Source organism: Lepus europaeus, chromosome 1 (genome assembly GCF_033115175.1).
Source record: "Lepus europaeus isolate LE1 chromosome 1, mLepTim1.pri, whole genome shotgun sequence".
Classification (NCBI taxonomy): Eukaryota; Metazoa; Chordata; class Mammalia; order Lagomorpha; family Leporidae; genus Lepus; species Lepus europaeus.
Genome location: NC_084827.1, coordinates 100,415,580 through 100,431,844, shown reverse-complemented (window position 1 = coordinate 100,431,844; position 16,265 = coordinate 100,415,580). Strand labels below are relative to the sequence as shown.

General features: G+C 38.1%; 1 protein-coding gene across 3 annotated transcripts in view; it reads left to right on the top strand.

Annotated features, from left to right (window-relative positions):
- CCDC148 (coiled-coil domain containing 148) overlaps positions 1-16,265 on the top strand; it is a 288,961-nt gene that overhangs the window by 111,869 nt on the left and 160,827 nt on the right. For all 3 annotated transcript variants that reach the window (XM_062187023.1, XM_062187013.1, XM_062187032.1), the window contains one exon: positions 14,523-14,661. In XM_062187023.1, coding sequence (XP_062043007.1) covers positions 14,523-14,661 — 139 coding nt within the window. The remainder of the gene's footprint in view (positions 1-14,522; positions 14,662-16,265) is intronic.

Here is a 16,265-nt window from a genome sequence, read left to right as displayed (position 1 = left end):
TGAGGATGAGGACGAGAGTGATCTTGGTTCTTGTCTCACGTCAAAAATTTTCATGCAGACAGGGACAGTGAGCAAAGCAAGATTTATTGAAACCATGAAGCCTCCTGCTGCACCAATCAAGAGAGGGGCTCCAAGGGAGGAGTTGCCAAAGAAGCTTGCAAGTATTGGCCCTTTTTATGCATGAAATGAGTCTTTCTGATTGGCCTATTTCTGAAAATCAAATCTAGATTTACCCAATCTGGGAAGAGCAGAATAACAGCTAATCAGAGGCGAGGATTACAATCCTGTCTAACTGTGGTAAACCGAAGCACAGCTAGTTGCCCTAACTGCCTCCTTACTAGCCTAACTGCCCACTAGCCCATCCCACACCTCACAATATGACCTAGCAATTGCACTACTGATTCTATCCCCAAAGGACATGAAACCAGTATGTCAAAGAGGTATCTGTACTGCTACATTTATTGCAGCACTGTTATTTGCAATAGCCAAGAAATGGGTCAGCCTAAATGTCCATCAATGAATAAATGAAGAAAATGCACATATAGACAATGGAATCCTGTGTAGCCATAAAAATGACATGAAGACATTAAGTTAAGTGAGATAAGTAGACACAGAAAGGTAAACACTACATGATCTCCCTTATGTAAAACCCAAGAAACTCAATCTCATGAAAGTAGAGTAGAATAATGGTTCCCAAAGGCTGGACAGAGGTTGGTGAGTGGGTACAGAGTTAATAGGAATAAGATTCTGTGTTCCATTGCATAGTAGGGTGATTGTATCAATAATATTGTTTTATATATTTCAAAATAACTGGAAGAAAGGATTTGGTATATTTAACTACGTATGTAATTTTAGATGTTCAAATAATTAAAAATAAAAAGGTGAAATTTATTTTTGAGACATCTTTTAACTCAATAGTTCGTAAATATAATTTCAACATATAATGAATATTTAAAGGTTATTAATAAGATATTTTACATTCTCTTTTTTTATATGAAATTTTGAAATTTGGTCTGCATTTTATACTTAACACATTTCACTTTGGAGCAGTCACATTTCAAGCCCCATGCGTATCACTTCTGGAACTTTTGACTAAGATCAAGTGTAATATCGAGCCCATGTAGCTAGTGGCTAACATCTTGGATATACCCTTTTACTAAAACACATTTTTAAAGCAACAGGACTGCAACTGAACCTTGACCTTTACTTTGCAAAGTTATTTAGATTCTATTTGGTCTACATGTAACATGAAGACAAGTTTAGTTGCTCGTTTTAGACTCGGATGAGATTGTGGCTTTTTAGTTTTCTAACATTTGGATGAATTAATCATACAGATGAGATAAAATTATCTGGTGCTCCATTTAGCTATGTCAGATCTGAAGTCAATATGTGGAAGCAGCTACAGTGATAGTAATTTCTACTTTATTGTTTGATGGGCATATTAAATTTTATGTTGGTTTATAATTAATATTCTGTTGTTTTATGATATCTTAATCTAAATTTTATTTAAAATCCACAGTGATTTAACAATTTGGCTCCTCTGTAGATACAATGCCCGTAGTTTCATATTTTTTCAACTGTTATTTCAAGGTACTCTATTTGTTAGCAAATTTCAAGCTGACTAGTGAGTACCCTAAAGACTTTTTTCTTTTACAAATTTTTCTCTTAATACAGAAACAATTATTTTTAAAATAGAGGCAAGCAATTAGAGGAAACTTAATTAAAATTTCCTGTACCCAGAGAGTTCCTCTGATAACATTTTATGTATTTCAGATATTTATGTTGTTTATAAAAATGAAAAAATATTGAACACATACCTATTTTTTCATGTTTTAAATCATATAATATTATTCCTTCTTTCAATTAAATATTTCTTCATGTTTTAGTCATGTGTTAGTAAATGTATATCATTGCAATGTATCATTGTACTACATAAATTCAACCCATTTCCTATTTTTGGGCAATTATTCATTCTATGTTTTGATATTTGTTTAGAAAACCTTGGCACGAACAACTTTGTCACTGCATTTTTATTTTTATTTACTTATTTATTTTGACAGGCAGAGTGGATAGTGAGAGAGAGAGACAGAGAGAAAGGTCTTCCTTTTTGCCGTTGGTTCACCCTCCAATGGCGGCTGCGGCCGGCGCATCGCGCTGATCTGAAGCCAGGAGCCAGGTGCTTCTCCTGGTCTCCCATGCGAGTGCAGGGCCCAAGGACTTGGGCCATCCTCCACTGCCTTCCCGGGCCATAGCAGAGAGCTGGCCTGGAAGAGGGGCAACCGGGATAGAATCTGGCACCCCAATCGGGACTAGAACCCGGTGTGCTGGCGCCACAAGGTGGAGGATTAGCCTGTTAAGCCATGGCGCCGGCCTGTCACTGCATTTTGAGTAATTCTATGATTATTCCTTAAGATGAATTCCTAGAAACTAAATTGCTGGGTGGAAGGGTGTAAAACATTTCTAAGGCTTTTGAGAGCGTGGCTAAATTGCTTTTTCAACTACTAAAAACAATTTATATTTTCATAAGTAGGCTTCATGTCATTTGGTTCATTTTCTGGACATGGTTATCAGGACACTCTAAATTGTTGTCCTTTGCAAATATCACCAGTTTCTTGTTCATATGTTTTTTTCTATGTAGCATAGCTCTTTCACTGTCCTCATGTAAAAGTATTTTATGCATAAATTTTATCAAAAAGCCCTTTTTCTGTTTCAAAGTAAGCCATATGCTCTAGAGGTAATAAAGATGAAATAGAATCATCTGAAAGCAACACCCAAGAAACAAAAAGTGGCCCCATGTAGTGTTCTTTAGACCTAATTTGAAATAAACAAATGCTCACATATGTGACTGTTGCGTGATACAGACAAGACAGAATAAAGAGAAAGAAAGGAACAAAATAGATAACTGACATTTGCTTACTTGATGAGCTTACAAAGTAAAGCACTGGAGCCTTTTTTTCCTAGGAGGCATTTCTCTCTGAGACTGTAGTCTCAAAAGGGTTGTGAAGTTTCAGTCACTGGGCATGTCCAGTCTCAGATTCTACATTTCCAGTCTGGGCTGTTGGTATGCCAAAGGTGATTACTGAAGAGAAAGCCTCATAACCATCAGCACAATTATTTTGCTTCCAGGGTACATTTGGTCACATTGGTTGTCTAACCCACTCAGCTGACATCCTGGGTCACTGCAATTCCCATTTTCTCTTGACATATTTCAACATAATGGTCCAACCTGATGTTATAATTTATAATTTTGGGGAGGGTAAATAGCTGTGAACAATTATTTAATTTTTGTCATGTGTCTTTAGTAGCATTCCCTTAAATACATCAAGAATAATCACAGTAATTATTTTCAACTACTCTTTTTTGAACCAGAAACCACAATTGATGCTAATTCAATCTATGTTGGTTTTGTTGTGGGAATAAAATACATTTTAAATTATCTTGGTTATGGTGGAATTTTTTATCAAGGGGTAAAATGGGTCCAATTTCTGTAGGGTTCCCCAAATTCGCCTTAGAGTTTTCCTTTGCTTAATTCTTTGCATGTTACATACTTGTGAAAAGTCAGTCATGATTATGGCTATGAACGCCTAGTTCAACAGTCTTTACTGTTAGTATTACTGCTTCATAGTGTGATTTTTCCTGCAAGAGACCATGGAGTGTGATGGTACAGAAGCTTCATTTTCAATACTCAAGAGACTGAAAAAATCTGTGTATTTACAGGATGGAAGGTTGAAAGTAATTTTCAAGAGGTTTCTGTTCTTCACTGGGTATGAAATCAAATTAATCTTGAGTAAATCAATTGGAGAAAATGGAAACGTAGCAGCTTGACAGATTTGTGTCCAAGACAATTGACATTGGTTATTTTTTGACTTGGATGATACAAATAGACTTTGTTATTAAGATAATATATGTAGCTATATGCAAAGACAAGATTAAAATTCCAATGGACAAGATCATGCAATTTTGATGTGAAAAAAATTATAACATCTATTTTATATACAAAGTCAATTGCTCATAACCAGTTTTCCCTACTCATTGTACCTTGAAATCCAACTGCAGTTAAAATATAATTCTTTGAGGAAACCATATCATTAGAGCTGACACTATGAAGAACTAGTAGTGTTAGAAATTATAATTACTACATTCACAGGTTCATGTTTATTTGCCATACTAGTGCCTATAAAAGAACATAAAGTTGAACATTGTTAATGTCTAAAAAATAAACTGAGAAGAAAAAGCGAACATTCTTCTAATACATTCTTATAATTTCATAATGATGACTGGTAGTTGGTTTGAGGTGATGTTACAGCATTTTTATGTGGCAATTAAAATTTCAGAAGCTCTGGTGATGGTTAATTAAATTTTTCCTCATAGCATCCTGCTGAAGTTGGCCAGTTTTATTATTCTTGCTTTTGGAAGTAAAAAATTAAGTAATAATATCTACATAAAGTAACTGTATGCAACTTTACTTTTTTGGGGGGTAGGGGCAGGGACATTTTAAAGTGTGGTAAAGAGGAAAGTACTAACATGGGGACAGAATTTGGCTCAATATAAAGATTTTTTTAAAAGTTAGATCAAATAATGTATTTGTATATGATCTTGTCTTTACTGAATCTATTCATTTGAGTTTAGGTGTGCTTTGTCTTATCTTCAAAATGGCCCTTGGTTTTGCACATTTGTCTGCCCCTGGTTGATTGAGGAGTGTCTATTACTTTAGGTACTGGTCTCTTCATCTCCACAGCCTTTGTAATCCTTTCTTTCCAAATCCATATTAGGACACGAGGACATCTAAAAAGTCATTGCTCTTTCTTCAGCTAGCTAGGGGTTAGGATATCTTTAGCTTTAATTCTCGACCCATCTTAAAGTCACTTAAATAGCAGAGCAGTCTCCTATTTAAGAAGTCCAGGGTTCGAGAAGTCCAAGTCCAATGTGATTGGGATTTCTGCCGTTCTTGCCTCACATTCCTGCAGGTTAGATGGCCTCCTGCCAGATGACTGAAGCAGTTTCACAACACCCAGGGCCTAGAAAGGGGCCTTTCTGTCTTTGTGACTCTGAGGAGCTGGAAAAGCTTTGCTTAGAAGATGTCCTCCCACATTTCATTGACTAGAATTGGATCCTTTTGCTGTGCTCCTTCCAGACACTGGCTAAAGAAATTGAAAACTTGTGAATGGATGTTTGTGAATGGCTCGAGGTCCATCAAATTCACTCCCAGGTTTGTGGATGGGGCACACTCTCCCTGAAATGGGGAAGAAGGTGTGGGGGGGTACATCCTGCATAAAATCAGCACGCTGGTGAGGCTGAAGCTGGGAAAGGGGCATTGTCTCCTACAACTTCCTTTTTGTGATGCTTCCTAGGCTGAGCCATTACATTTTAAACAAGCTGTTTTATCTTGATTTGATTATATTATTTCAAAACTTCCACTAGAAATTGTAGTTTCTCCTTAAATAGTGGTAGAGGAGAGCTGTTTAAGTGGATGCCCTTCATTCCCACTGCCTTTAAAAATATACTAAGTAAAATATTAAGCTTTCTATATATTAAACTAAAAAAATCTGAATGCAAGAGTCTGCTCAGTATTTGTAAAGAGCAGGTTTCAAATAAATCATTAGCATCCTCTTCTGATCAGATTCCCTCCCTAATCCATTCTGTAAGAAATTCTGGGGGGCCAGTGTTGTGACATAGTGGGAAAAGCTGCCACCTGTGACACCAGCATCCTGTGTGGTACCGATTCAAGTTCTGGCTACTCCACTTCTGATCCAGCTCCCTGATAATGGTCTGAGAAAAGCAGCAGAGGATGGCCCAGGTGCTCGGGCCTCCCCACCCACTTTGGAGACCCTGATGAAGCTCCTGGCTTTGGCCTGGTCCAGCTCTGGCCATTACAGCCGTCTGGCAAATTAATCAGTGGATGTATATTCTCACTCTCCCTCCCCCTCTTCTGTGTGTGTGTGTGTGTGTGTGTGAAACTTTCAAATAAATAATCTTAAAAGGAAATTCAGCCATTCCTTTTAGAACCCTGACAAATTTTCACTTTGCTTTTACTTCTCAGAAGAATGTAATTTTAGCTGATGCAAGTTCTTGCTTTACTCTGTGGGTCACTTTTTTGTTATTATTATTCAATTCAATAGGTTTTGACCATGCTGTTGGAAATCTACTTTATTTTGGTTGTCAGTTTCCAGCTGAGTAGCCAGACTGAGTGGAACCCAGGAATCTGGAGATTAGAACTATCAGTGGGAATGGATCTTCTAGAAATAGGAGAAGTTACAAAGGAGCAGATTCTGTTGTTCAGAAATGAGTCTGGGACCAGAGAGTTGCCTGGAAACCAGACTGAAGATCAAAGATTTATATTTAGGGATGGGCATTTGGTACAACAGCCTAAGTTGACACTTGGGATGCCTGTATCCCATATCAGTGTGCCTGGTTGGGTCCTGGCCACTTTGCTTCTAATGCAGCTACCTGCTAATGTGCATCAAAGGAAGCAGCAGATAATGGCTCAAGTAGTTGGGTCCCTGTCACCCAGATAGGAGACTTGAATGGAGTTCCTGGATCCTGGCTTCAACCTGGCCCAGCCCTGGATGTTGCAGGCATCCGTAGACTAAGCCAGTAGATGTAAGATCTCTTTCTTCCCACACCATCCCCAGCTTTTCAAGTAAAAATGAAAATAATTTTAAAAAAAGTTCTTTTAAGGATTCATATGTAGACAATGGGATGGGGGTAGATCTAGTCTAGTAGGGAAGAAGACAATTTCAGGAGCCAAATTGCTCAGACTGTGTTTGGATGCATCTGATTTGGAAGAAGCACATTGACAAGTGAGGTAGAGTTGTGTTTTCCAGAGGGTCAGATCTTGTGCAGTGAGACAAGGGGATTGTGACAGAGCTATTGTTTATCCATGTTAATACATTGATGGCCCCTGCAACCTTGCATCTTAGTGGAGGAGCATGGCGTGTCTCCTGACACTGTTATACACATTAAGAGGGTTTATCCTTTAGGTGAGAGTCACATGGACAAGTGCCACAACCCCGGCAGCGCTCAGATCTGATAGGTCCATTAGCTAGCTTCAGAAGGCACCAAGGACCATTTGCCTAGAAAGTGCCTTCCACCCTGAGAAAACATCAAACAGCTCTGAGCCTGTGTGTAAACGGAATGTTTAGTTTCATAGACTTGTTTATCCTTATGGATTCTGTTTGCAACACTTACTCCAACCCTGTCCCCAAATGTATTTAAATTTCGTGGAACCAGTACCAGAGGGAAGTGGTTTAAATACGACTGTCAGGGGAACCAGGAGCTAAATTGTCAGTGAATTTAAGGTTTTTGGAATGACTCGAACAGGTAGAATAACAGAGGTAGTCAGCCTGGGTCCTTGTGATCCGCATTCTTTGCTTAGTCACTTCCTAGGAAATCGTAATCAATTGACTTTTGTGGACTTCAGTATTTTTTTTTGTTACTCCATAACTTTTCCACATACATAAGAATAAATTAATTTATTCTTGGCTAACTAAGTCTCTGAAAGGTTGGGGAATGGGCTGGCCCTGGGGCATAGTAGGGTAAGCATCTGCCTGACTGTGGCTGCACACTCTGATATGAGATGCTGATGTCCCAAATGGTATTTTTTTTAAACTATTATTTAGTAAATATAAATTTTCAAAGTACAGCTTATGGATTACAATGCCCCCCCCCATAACTTCCCTCCCACCCGCAACCCTCCCCACTCCCGCTCCCTCTCCCTTTCCATTCACATCAAGATTCATTTTCAATTCTCTTTATATACAGAAGAACAATTTAGTATATATTAAGTAAAGATGTCAACAGTTTGCAACCACACAGAAACACAAAGTGAAAAATACTGTTTGAGTGCTAGTTATAGCATTACTTCACATTGGACAACACATTAACGACAGAGATCCTACATGAGGAGTAAGTGCACAGTGACTGCTGTTGTTGACTTAACAAATTGACGCTCTTGTTTATGGCCTCAGTAATCACCCTAGGCTCTTGTCATGAGTTGCCAAAGCTATGGAAGCCTTTTGAGTTTGCCAACTCCAATCTCATTTAGTCACAGTCATAGTCAAAGTGGAAGTTCTCTCCTCCCTTCAGAGAAAGGTACCTCCTTCTTTGATTGCCTGTTCTTTCCACTGGGATCTCACTCTCAGAGATCTTTCATTTAGGTCTCTTTTTCTTTTTCTTTATTTTTTTTCCAGAATGTCTTGGCTTTCCATGCCTAAAATACTCTCATGGGCTCTTCTGCCAGATCCAAATGGCTTAAGGGCTGATTCTGAGGCCAGAGTGCTGCTTAGGACATCTGCCATTCTATGAGTCTGCTGTGTATCCCGCTTCCCATGTTGGATCGTTCTCTCCCTTTTTGATTCTATCAGTTAGTATTTGCAGACACTAGTCTTGTTTATGTGATCCCTTTGACTCTTAGATCTATCATTATGATCAATTGTGAACTGAAATTGATCACTTGGACTAGTGAGATGGCATTGGTACATGCCACCTTGATGGGATTGAATTGGATTACCCTGGCACATTTCTAATTCTACCATGTGGGGCAAGTCAGCTTGAGCATGTCCCAAATTGTACATCTGCTCCCTCTCCTATTTGCACTCTTATACTTAACAAAGATCACTTTTCAGTTAAATTTAAACACCTAAGAATAATTGTGTGTTAATTACAGAGTTCAGCCAATAGTATTAAGTAGAACAACAACAAAAAAATACTAAAAGGGATAAAGTATTAAGTTGTACATCAACAGTCAGGACAAGGGCTGATGAAGTCACTGTTTCTCATAGTGTCCATTTCACTTTAACAGATTTCCCTTTTTGGTGCTTGGTTAGTTGTCACTGATCAGGGAGAACATATGATATTTGTCCCTCTGGGACTGGCTTATTTCACTCCACATGATATGTTCCAGATCCTCCATTTTGTTGCAAATAACTGGATCATTGTTTTTTGTTTTTGTTTTTGTTTTGTTTCGTTTTTTTTTTTTTTACTGCTGTATAGTATTCTATAGAGTACATGTCCCATTATTTCTTTATCCAGTCTACTGTTGATGGGCATTTGGGTTGATTCCAGGTCTTAGCTATTGTGAATTGAGCTGCAATAAACATTGAGGTGCAAACAGCTTTTTTATTTGCCAATTTAATTTCCTTTGGGTAAATTCAAAGGAATAGGATGGCTGGGTTGAATGGTAGGGTTATATTCAGGTTTCTGAGGAATCTCCAGACTGACTTCTTTAGTGGCTTAACCAGTTTGCATTCCCACCAACAGTGGGTTAGTGTCCCTTTTTCCCCACATCCTCGCCAGCATCTATTGTTGGTAGATTTCTGAATGTGAGCCATTCTAACCGGGGTGAGGTGAAACCTCATTGTGGTTTTGATTTGCATTTCTCTGATTGTTAGTGATCTTGAACATTTTTTCGTGTGCCTGTTGGCCATTTAGATTTCCTTTTTTGAAAAATGTCTATTGAGGTTCTTGTCCCATCTCTTAAGTGGGTTGTTTTGTTGTTGTGGAGTTTCTTGATCTCTTTGTAGATTCTGGTTATTAACCCTTTATCTGTAGCATAGTTTGCAAATATCTTTTTTGTGTTCTGTCGGTTGCCTCTTCACTTTCCTGTCTGTTTCTTTTGCAGTACAGAAACTTCTCAATTTGATGCAATCCCAAATGTTAATTTTGGCTTTGACTGCCTGTGCTTCCAGGGTCTTTTCCAAGAAGTCTTTGCCAGTACCTATATCTTGCAGGGTTTCTCCAATGTTGACTTCTGTGGATTTCAGTATTTGGTGTAGGGATGGCAAGTGGGATTGAGTGGTGAAACCTCATCTTTCTTCAGGCTGAAATTTCCTGAAGTGTTAAGCATGCTCGATAAACCTGCAAGCTTTAAGCATTGTGGTGTGCTATCATAAAAAACAAAAATTACCAAGAACTTTAGAGAAGTTGAATGGACAAAAAGAAGTTGCAGAAACTTGCTAACTTGTTTTTAACCTACTGTTATTTTCCTAATTGTAAAAAATTTAGTATAATTACGTTTTCTGCAAGATTTTCTTTGTGAATTTCAAAAAAAATGACTGTATAATTTCAAAGAAGTTAAGGGTTCAGGATATTATTCACCCTTTGTAATTTAGCTAATTCTGTCATTATCATCATCAGCACAGCAAAGCAAGAACTTTGAAAGGTAAAAGCTAACTTTCGTCTCAGCCACTTTATATGGATTTTTTTCTGTACAAAGGAAAAATGAGGGTTAGATTAGGAAAGATAAATGTCTAGGTTTAGACTTAAAAATGCAGAAAGCATTGGATTTTATTTTATTTTAGAGGTTTAAGGCCATGTTTCCAGAAAATGGCTACTTTGTTGTGGTGAAGAGGCTATTAGGTTTAAAAATGCCTCTTGGGTTTTTATTGTCCAAAGGCTCTGTGTGTAAGGGGATGTATGCTGTGATGCCAGTTTTCTCCCTTCCTCACAAGCAGCATTCTGACAGAAATCTATGGCTGGGGCCAGTGCCACGGTTCAATAGGCTAATCCTCTGCCTTGCGGCGCCGGCACACCGGGTTCCAGTCCCGGTCGGGGCACTGGATTCTGTCCCAGTTGCCCCTCTTCCAGGCCAGCTCTCTGCTGTGGCCCGGGAGTGCAGTGGAGGATGGCCCAACTGCTTGGACCCTGCACCCCATGGGAGACCAGGAGAAGCACCTGGCTCCTGCCTTCGGATCAGCGCGGTGCGCCGGCCGCAGCGGCCATTGGAGGGTGAACCAACGGCAAAGGAAGACCTTTCTCTCTGTCTCTCTCTCTCTCACTGTCCACTCTGCCTGTCAAAAAAAAAAAAAAAAAAGAAAGAAAGAAAGAAAGAAAAGAAATCTATGGCTGGGCCATTATTATTGCCCATGTGAATATTTGCCTCAAAATTTAAGCCTGCAGCTCTGGGAACTGCTATAAATTCTCTAAAAATGATAGCACTATGGGTATTTATGTTATTTTCTTTGAGCATATTTTTCACTTTTATTCTACATGCACTAGAAAAATGACTTCCAATTTGTGTAATTGTGGAAACTAGAAAAAGCTGTTGGGACATGAAGCTTCCGAAATCAACAAGAAGGTCAAAATGGATGTGATGACTGTTCATGGTGTCCTTGGTTTGAAATATTTGCTTTTAATGTTTTATAATTGTTTCACAGGTTTAAGTGGATTTAATGTGATCACTAAAATGGCACCTAATTAATACATTCATGCAATGTATAAAAATGCACTGAGTGCCACAAATTCTCCTGCTGCTGTATTTATTTATAGCAGTGTACGTTGCTTAATGAATGCTTTCATCTGAAAAGCACTTCTGCAAATGTTTGCTGTTCACACTTTCTCTTTGAGGACTGTCACAATTTTCCACCACCATTCAGTGGGAGAGCTCATCAGAGCAATTAGTTTAGAAGTACTCCATTCACCAAAAGGTTTAAATTACTGTTGAGAATTATGGGTAAGATTGCTTGTAGATTTTCCTAGGTTGGGTTCTGTAGATACAAAGCTGAAACAAGAATTCCTAAAACAAGGGATTTTTAGGGAGATGGGTTGTGAAGGCAGCACAGTAGGTAAGGAAAATGACCAGACAGTGGGAATTGGACAAAGTGACCCTAATCTTCCTATGAAGTTTCACTGCGAGAGCAGAGACTTGACCCCTTGTGGAAGCAAGTGAGCTGGCCTTTCGTAACCCTTGTTAGTTATTGGTGGTTCTCTGGAGAAGAGAGGGGCATCTATGAGTTATCAGACAAGACTCAGCATCTTTCTGATGGGAACTCCAGCTATTAAAGGCAATCTGGACAAGGGACCCACAGCATCAATTATATAAATGAGTGACAACTAGAAAGAACAGTGAACCTGTTGGACATAGATTCTACCACTCCCTCATCCCCAGCACATATCCATCTACATTTGTAATTAAAGATGGAAATTCAAACTATGTCCAAGTCCCTCTGATTACAACAACAGTTTAAAAACATGAGTGAAGATACGGACTTCAGTTCTTTTCTTTTTGTTGTTGTGTAGTAATTTATGTGACTAACTCAGCTTTTAAAATGCATTAATGCTACCATGAAACATGGGTTCCTTGAGAAATTACCCAAGATACTGTACATGAAAACCTGAGGGTTTCTTAAATGCAAAATATACACAGGTAAGCTCTTCTCCTGGCTTAAATCTCGTATTTGAGATGCCTTATTTGCAGAAAGCTGTCACTTTCTATGCATGTATAAGTGAAACAGATAGGATCAAAGTACTTAGTATGTTCAGTGAATGAGTTCAACTTAAATTCTTACTGCTTCTTCCTGGTAAAACATCTCCAACCCTCTTTTTCTTCCCATTGTAGGGTGGATTTTCCTTGAAAAATAACTTTTTGCCTTTATTGCTACTTATCAGAATTAAGAAGTATTTTACAGAAACTAGGTAACCTTGTATGACAGTGGGATTCCCATGAGCGTAACTGATTTGAAGGGCATTTTATTCTGTTTTAAGTTGTCAAATATTTTTCAGGGGCATGGATGGCATATAAAATTCTTCGAATAGCACAATTAACTTTAAAGTATAAGACCATTGGTAGAGTAGAAATAAACAATGGCAAGTTTCCAATGGATCAAGGAAATTATTTTCTGCTAATGATATTCCTCTGATTGCATCTGTATTTGATTATTCAAATTTATTAAGCAGGAATAATGATATGCAAATAAACTCAGAATTTAAAGAGATTAATTCAGTTTAGAGTTCAAGCTGATAGCCCAATCTTTTCATTCTGCCTAGGACTTTCTAATGCATTTTAAAACAGATTTATTTATTTGAAAAGTAAAGAGATAGAGAGGGAGATCGTGAGGGACAGAGAGAGGGAGAGAGGGAGGGAGAGAGAGATATTTTCTATTTGCTGGTTCATTCCCCAAATGACCTCCACAGCTGGGGATGGCCCAGGATGAAGCCAGGGGCCAAGAACTCCATCTGATTTTCCCAAGTGGGAAACAGGAACTGAAATATGTGAGCTTCACATGCTGCTTTTCCAGGCATATTAGCAGGACACGGGCATCCCAAGCAGTGGCTTAACCCACTGTACCACAATGCCTGCCCCTGCTAATGTTTTATGCAGGACAGAAGCCAGACTTGTGCCTACAAGCATTCCAAAATAAACGAGACATCTTGGAAAATACTGGACTTATTAATGGGGGGGTGACTTGACAGGATCCTATTTGTAGATGACTTTGTCAGTTATCTGAAATTTAACACCATTGCTCTTTTTTCCACCCACTACTAGTACTTAGCAATACCTCCACAAAGCAAGAAGCTAAGAGGGTTAAGAAAAAGATACTTTTAGACTTGCCTTTGAAGTCACATCTTAAATAAGCATCACCCTCTGTCAGTGTTTTCCTTTATATAATTTTTCAATGAACTGTCTACATTTGTATTTCCCTTCAATCTGGACATAGAAACTTTTATGAAGAAGCAAAATTCCTTTTTAAATCTGTGTGAAAAATTCATTATTTTTCATTCATTGGTCATAATTTTTAAAAACATTGTCCTAGGCAAGATAGATAGAATATAAATTTCCAAAGTACAGCTTATGGATTACAATGCCCCCCCCATAACTTCCCTCCCACCCGCAACCCTCCCCTCTCCCGCTCCCTCTCCCTTTCTATTCACATCAAGATTCATTTTCAATTCTCTTTACATACAAAAGATCAGTTTAGTATTTATTAAGTAAAGATGTCAACAGTTTGCAACCACACAGAAACACAAAGTGAAAAATACTGTTTGAGTGCTAGTTATAGCATTACTTCACATTGGACAACACATTAACGACAGAGATCCTACATGAGGAGTAAGTGCACAGTGACTGCTGTTGTTGACTTAACAAATTGACACTCTTGTTTATGGCATCAGTAATCACCCTAGGCTCTTGTCATGAGTTGCCAAAGCTATGGAAGCCTTTTGAGTTCGCCGACTTCGATTTTATTCCGACAGGGTCATAGTCAAAGTGGAAGTTCTCTCCTCCCTTCAGAGAAAGGTACCTTTTTCTTTGATTGCCTGTTCTTTTCACTGGGATCTCGCTCTCAGAGATCTTTCATTTAGGTCTCTTTTTTTTTTTCTGCCATAGTGTCTTGGCTTTCCATGCCTGAAATACTCTCATGGGCCTTTCAGCCGGATTCGAATGGCTTAAGGGCTGATTCTGAGGCCAGAGTGCTGCTTAGGACATCTGCCATTCTATGAGTCTGTTGTGTATCCCACTTCCCATGTTGGATCGTTTTCTCCCTTTTTTTAATAGAATAAATATTTTGAAAGCTATTTTTCTTATCAAATTCCTTCACATTATGCCTGGACCTCATGGCAAGATCAAAAAAGGATTGAACGCAGTCACTGAATTAGAATTTATAAACTTTTCTGTAACTGAAATTAAATTTGGCTAATGTATTAAAGGAAGACATAACCTTACTTCACGTAGCTATTATCATTTTCATTTTGAGGCCCTTTAGATTCCATAGTTTCTCAACATATTATGACATTTTTGTTGCTTCTAGAAACTTCCAACTCAGTGAAGGAGACCATTGGATTTATCAAGCTGTTTTGGACCAGTATCCTGGAGATCTCTATGGCAGAAGGACTCTCTATCTGGACATGTTACAAAGATACTTTCCTCACAAATCTAGGCATGATTTGGTGAGTGCTGGACCCTGAACTACACACTGACAACTAAAATTGTTTCAGCAATTATTTAGCAAAAATACATATTTTACATGGTAGTTGATTTTCTTTGTTGCACTCTAAAACATGATAGGGTTATAGATTCAAAGCCTGTACAGCTCATTTCTCATTTTTTTTTAATCAGTAAGAAGGTGAGAGATCTCTGACAACATTTATTCTTTCCATGTCTATTTGTTCTTCACTGAAGCTCCCAGGCCACTCTGCTAGTGTTTGAAAACCACGTGTTTGCATGGTCACCTACCCACCGTCAGAAGTTCTGCCACCCACAGATGTTCCATCCACAGAACCTTTCAGATCCCAGCCCTTCTAGTCAAGGGGGTAGCCAACATTGGCCCTGGGGGAGGGTGCTTACCCATACCCTCCCCACCACATTTGGTTGCCTATTCCCCCTAGATTTATCAGCAACACAGATGCCCCAGTTTCAGAACTCAGGAGCATGACTTAAATTTTCTGTAGAAGAAACTGGGAAATTATTGCTTTGGCCTTTGGTTGCCAAGTCCACAAAGGCAAGAAAATAGAATTTATTGTGTCACCAATTAATTTCACAATAACTCATCTTACATATGTAAACAAGGATGCTTAGCCTCTTAATTTTTTAATGAGCTGTGCAATAAAATATTATCACATACTCTTCATTTTTGTAATTGTTTTCAATTAAGCAGGTAACACCAGTAATCAACATGTGAATAGTATCAGTCCTGTGGAAACTCCTTTAACACAACACAACAGTTGGTGAGATAAGGACTCTTGCTATTCTTATTTTCAGATAAAGAAACCAAAGCAAAGGCTATTCCATCCTCTCTCATCCTACCCTCTCCATTATTTTGATGAATTCTGGATTTTATTTTGTAATGGATATGTACTATATAACAATTCACTGTGCATTTTTAAATTCTTAATTATCAAACTAGATCTTTCTATTACCTGTTTATTCTATTGCTTCTGTAACTAGCTGTTATTTTTAACTAAAGATTTTTATATTTTCTACAATTAACAAAATGGAGATTTTCATACTTTTTACATTGGATTGGTTGGCATGTGTCTCTGCATGCTGTATGTGCCCTTCCCTTGACTATTGTGAATGATAGCATTGTGATGAACATGGGAGTGCAGGTATTTACTCCATATGCTCATTTTGTTATATTTATAACAAAATCTCCAGAAAAATGATAGCTGGGTCATATGGTGGAACTATTTTTAGTTTTTTGAGGAACCTCCAAGCTGTTTCTCCATAATGACTATATTAATCTGCATTTCCACCAAGAGTATACAAATGCTCTGTCTTGTTCACATCCTCACCAGTATTTGTTATTTTTTGTCTTTTTGATAAGAGTTATTCTAACTAAAATGAAGTGATACTTTGTGCTTTTATCTTAAATTTTCTTAATGGCAGGCGCTATTGAACATTATTCCTGTATTTGTCAGCCATTTGTACTTTCTCTAAGAAACACCTATTCAGATCTCGATCAATTTCTTAACTGGATTTATTTTACTGAGGTTTTTGTTCCTTATATATTCTGGATACATGTCAGATTCATAGATTGCAAATATTTTCTCCC